The sequence below is a fragment of the Mus caroli genome, unplaced genomic scaffold (assembly GCF_978045245.1).
Source record: "Mus caroli unplaced genomic scaffold, Mus_caroli_1 scaffold_2, whole genome shotgun sequence".
Classification (NCBI taxonomy): Eukaryota; Metazoa; Chordata; class Mammalia; order Rodentia; family Muridae; genus Mus; species Mus caroli.
In genome coordinates this window covers 152,435,334-152,443,048 of record NW_028227257.1, presented here as the reverse complement: position 1 = coordinate 152,443,048, position 7,715 = coordinate 152,435,334, and the positions used below count along the sequence as shown (strand labels likewise).

Here is a 7,715-nt window from a genome sequence, read left to right as displayed (position 1 = left end):
AAATCACAGAGCGCCCTCTTCAGGAAACAGGTGCCCTCCTCTCTAATGAGTTTAGCTTGTGTCAGGTAGGCATAAACTATCCAGCACACCACGTTTTGCTATATTTAAAACAAAACCCAAAAAAAAAACCCACAACAGACAGCGGTGGCTCATGCCTTTAACCCAACACTCGGGAGGCAGAGCCAGATGGATCTCTGAGTTTGAGGCCAAGCCTGGTCTAAGGAGTGAGTTCCAGAGCATCCAAGGCTACACAGAGAAACCCTGTCTCAAAAACCAAAACAACAACAAAAAGGTAACCCACTACTTGTGGCTGGTGAGGTCATTTCAAAACCAACAAAAATTCTAACAGAATTCTAAATACTTAGCCATACCCAAAGATAAATGTAGCTCTTACCCTCGTAGCTCTTACCCCTCGCCAAAGAAACTTCTTTTTGCAGCGTCGTGGAAAGCCACAACTGGTCAAAATGTAGAGAACTGACTGCGGAGTGCCCAGACCCAGTTGATAAATCGAAAACACAACCCTGACACCTAAGGCTCAGGAACCATCCCAGAAGAGAGCGTGGAAAGACTGGAAGAGGCAGAAGACCCGGGCAGGCTATGGGTGGTTGTCTGCTTCAAGATAGTCTTTTATGTTTGACAGTGGAGCATCACCTAGAAATATCTCAACCATATCCTTGCCTAAACAAGACTTAAAAAAATAACACCACCGATTGACAGGCCGACCTGGATGGGTGTGGCAGTTTGAATAGGCTAGGCCCCCATAGATTCATCTGCTTGGATGCTTGACCATACGGAGTGGCACTATTAGGACATGTGGCCTTACCGGAGTCTGAGTGGCCTTGTTGGAGGAAGAGTGTCACTGTATAGGTGGGTTTTGACGCTTCCAATGCTTATCCCCTTCTGCTGCCTTTGGATCAAGATGTAGAACTCTAGGCTTCTTCAGCACCATGTTTGCCTGCCTGCTGCCATGCTTCCTGCCATGATGATAATGGACTGTATCTCTGAAACTGTAAGCCAGTCCCAATTAAATGTCCTTTATAAGAGTTGCCTTGGTCATGTGTCCCTTCACAGCAATGAAACCCTAACTAAGACAGAAGTTGGTACCAGAGACTGGGGTATTGGTGTGATAGGCTTGACCGTGATTTTTGTTTGGAGGAATATGGAGTGCTTTAAGTAGGGCTTAATGGGTTATCTTAGTAAGAACATGAAAGGCAGTTGTACTGAGGATGATTTGAACTGTGAGGGCCCGGCTCAAGAAGTTTCAGAGGAGCCAGACGGTGGTGGCGCATGCCTTTAATCCCAGCACTTGGGAGGCAGAGGCAGGCGGATTTCTGAGTTTGAGGCCAGCCTGGTCTACAAAGTGAGTTCCAGGACAGCCAGGGCTATACAGAGAAACCCTGCCTCGAAGAAAAAGAAGAAGGAGAAGGAGAAGAGGAAGAGGAGGAGGAGGAGGAGAAGAAGAAGAAGAAGAAGAAGAAGAAGAAGAAGAAGAAGAAGAAGAAGAAGAAGAAGAAGAAGAAGAAGAAGAAGAAGAAAGTTTCAGAGGAAAAGAATTTTCGTATGTTGCCTAAAGATCATTTTTGTGATATTTTGAAGAACATAGCTGCTTTTTGCCCTTGTCTGAAGAGTCTGCCTACCAGCAGAGTGTGTTGACCCTGCAGTTTCCTATAATGACACAGAGACAATTATTTATTATAGCTCAGGCCTTAGCTTAGCTATTACCCAACTAGCTCATGTAGCTTAATCAACTGCTTTATTCTAATTTAAGTTCGGCCGAGTGGCCCAGTTACCTCTCTTTCAGTACCAGCATCTATTTCTTCTTCTTGTCTGTCTGGCAAATTCCCACCATGCCTGATTCTTTCTCAGAGTTCCTGTTCTGCCCAGAAGTCCCAGCTTTCCTCTCCTGCGCGTTATAGGCCATCAGCGCTTTATTACACTGATCAGAAGATGCTGCAGGAGGATGTTTACCAAACAAAGAGATAGGTGATGTGTCCTAAAAACGACACAAAGTCCAGACAGTATCCCAGCTCTCTACCCATACAGAAATCAACATCTGAATAAAACAAAGACACCCTTTACACAGTGTATAAGAAAATTATCCCAGCACTGTTTGATGCTAAAGTGAAGAGTTTTAGATTAATTATATTGAGGAAGGAAATCTCAAAACAGCCTAGCATAGACTCAGTCCTGTGGTTCACTCTTATGGGGAGTATTTTGATCAAGTGTTGCAGGCTTAGAAAGGAAAATACAAAATGTACAGTTCAAGTATAAAAGGGGACCAGGAAGTACAATGGAGCTAAATCCTGTGTTCAAGGATGTTAAATGGAATTAAGGGAGTGGTGATATCAGGGCAATTTACAATAATAATTTGTATTATCCACAAATGGAGGGCACACCTGTGATCCAGATCTTGAGGCTATAAGACACAGGCTTTTGGTCCAGATCTTGAAGCATAGTGGTCATGCTTATAAAGATATTGTGAAAAGGAATTAAAGAAAAGCTTAGGTCCAGACAAGTTGTACATACCTTTAATCCCAGGAGACAGAGGCAAGTAGATCTCTAACTTCAAAGCCACCCTGGTACAGAGCAAGTTCCAGGTTTAAAAAAAAAAAAAGCTTAGGTCAAGGCGTTGGAGGTGTAGGCCTTTAACCCCAGTACTCAGGAAACAAGGATATGCAGATCTCTAAAATCAAGGCCAGTTCCTGGTCCTCTTCTCTCCCCAACCCACCCCTGGGGTTGTTGGCCGCTGGCCCACAGAGACAAAGGAAGCAGAGTCCATGAACAGGCTTTCAGCCAGCCCATGAGTATGAATGGAAGTGTCGACATTTTGGGACCACATTTCAGGATCAGCTTGGGGAGACAGATCAACTTTATTTGGGGTGAATCACGGATTATATAGTTTTGGGGGAGTGGGTAGGAGTATCCGGGATGGACAAAGGTCATTGAGTGAAGGCTAAGGTACCGAGATGCCTCATTAGCAGGGGGAGGCATTTCAAGAATCTCAGGTGCTTGCTCAACGGGTTTCTTATCAGAAGAACGGGAGATGAACCTGTAATCTAACCACGGCTACAATGTAAGAGGGTATGGGGGTTTTAAGGTCCCTAGACAAGGTCAGTTAAGGAGAAGGTCAAGGGAGTCGGCCATTTTGCAGCAAGGTTTCTCCACCTCAGTCTATAGAGCAAGTTCCAGAACAGCCAGGCTTAGTCAGAGAAGGAAATTCTCGAATATTGTGCTCGTGAATTATGCCACAAGAGGAACCAGCATGGAATTGGTAAGGTAGAGCAAGTTCAAACCCCAGAAATCTCCAAACTTGAGGCCAGCAGGAGTAGAAGCAGCCCCTTTCCTATCACAGGCAGTCAGTCAGTCACGCTCCCAACACCTGGAACTCCTCCTCTCCAAGCTAAGCCTCACATACCAACGGCCTTCCTTCCCTGGGTATCCTCACAGCCTTCCCCAAAATTATATAACCCTTGGTTCACCCCAAATAAGGTGTCTGTGTTCAAACCCACCCCACCCCAATAAAGAACTATGAGCAAGCTAAGATCATCTCAGAGAGTTGCTTCATTAAAGATCACTGGAGAAGGCCTTCACCTAAAAAAGCTTTAACTCTGAGATTCTCAGAGAAGCCCTTCTCTCTCCCCACTCTCCTGGCACTTGCTCCCAACCAACTGGTATCTGACTTGTGCCAGACTCCATTTCCCCCTTCCAGCCTGGAGGAGAGGTGGACAGTGGACCCCACTTGTTCCAGACTCTGCCTTGTCTCCTGCTGGTGTACTGGCAGGGTCCCTGAGAGGAGAGGTGGGACGTGGAACTACAATCAAAACCAGAACACTGGTAAAGATGTAACAGAACAAGGGTACCATGTTTCATAGAACTCAGCAGCTTCAGCCACGTGGCTCTGGCTTCAGAGTCAAGAATAGAAGGGGTTAGTGGGACAATTGGTGCTCGTTAGCTGGAGTTAAGACCAGTATCTCTGAAGAAAAATCTTCTGGGAAGTATTTTATGAGAGCACAGAGAAGCTGTGTTCCAGAGATAGACATCATGCTGAGAGCCAGACTTGGTAATATGTAAGAGTCACCCAGGTGGTCTTCAAGACTGGTCTTGAAGGCATGCAGTGGTCATAGAGAACAGTGAAGGCTTGGCACTCTGAAATGCCAGGAGAGGCCATTGATGAAGGTGCAGCCTCAGTGGCAGTTAAAGGCCAATGACTGAAGGGGCCATGCAAAGAAGCCGAGGCTTGGCACCATGAAGAGAGCCTATGAGAGGCTATGGGAGAAGCCTAGTCGCAGAGGAAGACCCAGTGTATTGGAGATGCCAGTACCATAGGATGCCACCAAGAGCTCTGATTCCCCCTTCCAAGCAGTGTCCTTGTGGGCAGTGAGCTCCAGGATAGCAGCTGAGCTTCCTCTGGATGCTGACACTCAGGGAGTACTCCTCAGTCTGAGAGGCAGAAGAATGAACATCAGTTTAGGAGTTTGTTTTAGGACCTGTGCAAGGATGGACAGGTCACCCCGTCACATGGGATAATGGCTGTACCCTTTGGAAAGTACGCTTCCTGGACAGCTATTTGGATGGCTCCAGCCCGGGCAGGAGGCTGCACTTCTGAGGAAGCTCAACTGCTTATAGCTCCACAGGCCCAGGAAGGCAATGAAGCAGGGCTTGGGATCCATGCCAGGGTACCAACACCCACCCAGCACCTCCAGCCATCCTCTCTAAGATGCCTTGATTCTGAGGAGGCTTCTTAGACAGGGTTCAGGACCCCTCGCCTGCAGTAACCCTCAACTCCTGGCCTGGTATCACTTGGCACTCCAAGCTCCAGCTCCTCAGAGTCCCCATCATGCCTCCTGGGTTCCTATACAGTACCGCTTTGGGGTCTGTTGACCTTGTTTCAAAGCCATAATAATTGGACCTCATCATGACCCTTGACAGGTAGGGTCTCTGTGACTTCTGAAAGCCTGTTTCTTACATTGAAAATGGGTTAGTGGGGGCTGGAGAGATGGCTCAGTGGTTAAGAGCACCGACTGCTCTTCCGAAGGTCCTGAGTTCAAATCCCAGCAACCACACAGTGTCTGACAACCATCGGTAATGAGATCTGTCGCCCTCTTCTGGTGTATCTGAAGACAGCTACAGTGTACTTAGATATAATAATAAGTAATAAGAAAGAAAGAAAGAAAGAAAGAAAGAAAGAAAGAAAGAAAGAAAGAAAGAGAAAGAAAGAAAGAAAGAAAGAAAGAAAGAAAGAAAGAAAGAAAGAAAGAAAGAAAGAAAAGAAAGAAAATGGGTTAGTGGCTGGAGAGATGGCTCAGTGGTTGAGAGCACTGGCTGTTCTTCCAGAGGACCTAGGTTCAATTCCCAGCCTTCATAAGGCAGCTCCAAGGGACCAGATATCCTCTTCTAGATTTCTTGAACACTGCACATAAGTGCTACAGAAATGTATTATACACATAAGAAGTAAAATAAATTGAAAAAAAGAAAAGAAAATTAAGTGGGTTAGTGACTGCCCCTGTAAGTGTGCTTCCAAATAAAACAGGAAGATGGAGGCCCTCCATAGGCCTAGACAGGAGATCAGCGGCTGGGGAAGGCCCCGCCCAACACTGGACAAAGGATGAGCACTGCTTTTAAGTCAGGCACGGTTTAGGTGGTCACAAAAGCTGGTTAGCTGTGAACGTTGGTGCCACTGCTCATTATAAATGAGGCTTTTTGTTTAAGTATTTTGAGGCAGGGACTCACTCTGGACCCCTGGTTGGCATGAAACTTATTCTGTAGACCAGAATGGCCTCATAGTCAAGCTCTGCCAGCCCCTGCCTCCTCAGAGCTGGAATTTAAGGTGTGCACTTCCATACCCAGCAAGATTTATTTTTATTTATGTGTATGTGTGTAGCCAGAAGACAGCGTTGGAGCTCCAGAATAGGTGCTGGGAACTGAACTTGGCTCCTCTGGAAAAGCAGCAATCGTTCTTACCACCTGAACCATCTCTCCAACTCCCCAAATGAGGCTTAATCCCGAGTGATTAAGAACTCCTTGGTAGAAGTAAGTTACCGACCCCAACACCTGCTCATCCCCAGGTACAAGAACCTCCTTTTAGGTTCTCTCCTAACCGGCATACCAGCCAGAGGCAACCTGATTCTCTGTGGTGACAGGGAAGAGAAGGGATAGGAGAGATGAAGGTCCAGGGAGGGACTGGAGGAGCGACTTGACCTTCCTGCCAGTCTCAGTCTCCTGCCACCAAGATGAGTCCTGCAGGTGGCGTCGGGGTACCTAAGAAACTGAATGTCCAGGATCTCCATCCTGGAGCTGCCCCACGTCCACCTATACTCAGCACCCATGACCGTAATTCTAAACTCTGCCAGGGCAGGAGTACAGCGCAGGCGGCTGGGCAGAGGACTGGGGGGGTGGGCGTAGGGGCGTCGGGAGACAAACCCAGAGAGGCGTTCGGTGCGCGGCGCGTGCGCGCGGCTAGGCGGGGTCACGTGCGCGCGCCGGGCGGTGGACACCAGGCCGACGTCCCAGGTCTAGTCGCCTGCGCCCGGCAGGGAAAGAGGCCGAGCGTGTCCCCGAGCTCGCGCACCGGGGCCCGCCCCTCGCACCTGCGGGCGAGCTGGGCGGGGCCGGGGCGGGGCCGCGCTGTCTCCGCCCACCCGTCCCGAGCTCCGGGAGCTCCGGCGGAACCGAGCAGCGAGGCCCCAACGGCCAGGAGCGCGGCGAGGCGAGGCGAGGCGCGGGGCGCCGCGGCGCAGACAATGGAAGCGGCATTGGCGAAGGCCGCGGAGCTCCGGGCCTGGCGAGGACCGGAGGCCGCGCCATGAGCCCCGCAGCCGGACGCCCCGCTGCGCCGTGCGCGGGCCGAGGCGAGCGGCCTCTGCGAGCCCCGGGCCGCGCCCTGGGGCTGGCGATGAGCTGCCGAGGCTGAGGATGATGGTAGATTGCCAGGTGAGTCGGCATGGGGCCCTGTACCGGTGAATGAAGCCCGCACCCACCCGGAGAGCGAGCGTCCACGCAGAGCGTGCACTTAACGCTGTTCCGCGTCCAACCTGTCCAACCGGGTACAATCGAGAAACTGAGGTCTGGAAAGAGGCATGCCCGGTGGGCGGGGACCAGCGGAGAAGGGAGGGCTTCCGGCCCTTGGGGTCAGGGCTCAACCTTCGTGTATGGTTTGCTTGGGGAATGAGTCTCCTGAGGTCCTGGGGAACACTGGCTAACCCCCTCCTTGTGGAACCTACCCAAACACGAGCGCACACCCCTACTCACTCTCGATAGATCTACAGACTTCCTAGGTTTCCGAGGAGGGGTGGGACAGTGGAGGTGGTGTGGTGAGGTGGAAGAAGGAAGAGGCAGGAGGCAGCTCTGTCTTGGGGCTGAGGCGTCCAGTCTCCTAGCAACATTTGGGGGTGCCCATTGTACGAGAGGCGCTGATGGACCGAGAGATGTTAAGATTCCTGGGGTCTGCTTGTCTGGGGCCATCCTCAGACTAGCCTGGAGGGCAGGGCGGAGGTCCTTAGTGTGGAGGAGGCTGCTGAGGAGACGTTAGTTTCCTCCTTTGCACTTTAGGATGCTTGGCCCTTGTGACTCGTCCCCGCCCCCGGGGGTTCCAGGGGCTTGTGGAATGTCTTTTGGCTTTGGTTCTCCTACAATGACCCATAAAAATTCTAGGAAAATGCCTTCCCCCTGGTGGACTTGCTAAGCAGCCTTAGGGTTTGAGTGACTTAAAGGCCAGA

General features: G+C 50.2%; 1 protein-coding gene across 1 annotated transcript in view; it reads left to right on the top strand.

Moving 5' to 3' along the window:
• The first annotated feature begins 6,523 nt into the window (after positions 1 to 6,523).
• Ralgds (ral guanine nucleotide dissociation stimulator) overlaps positions 6,524 to 7,715 on the top strand; it is a 39,210-nt gene continuing 38,018 nt past the window's right edge. The window contains exon 1 of the mRNA XM_021152626.3: positions 6,524 to 6,930. Coding sequence (XP_021008285.1) covers positions 6,913 to 6,930 — 18 coding nt within the window. The 5' untranslated portion in view covers positions 6,524 to 6,912. The remainder of the gene's footprint in view (positions 6,931 to 7,715) is intronic.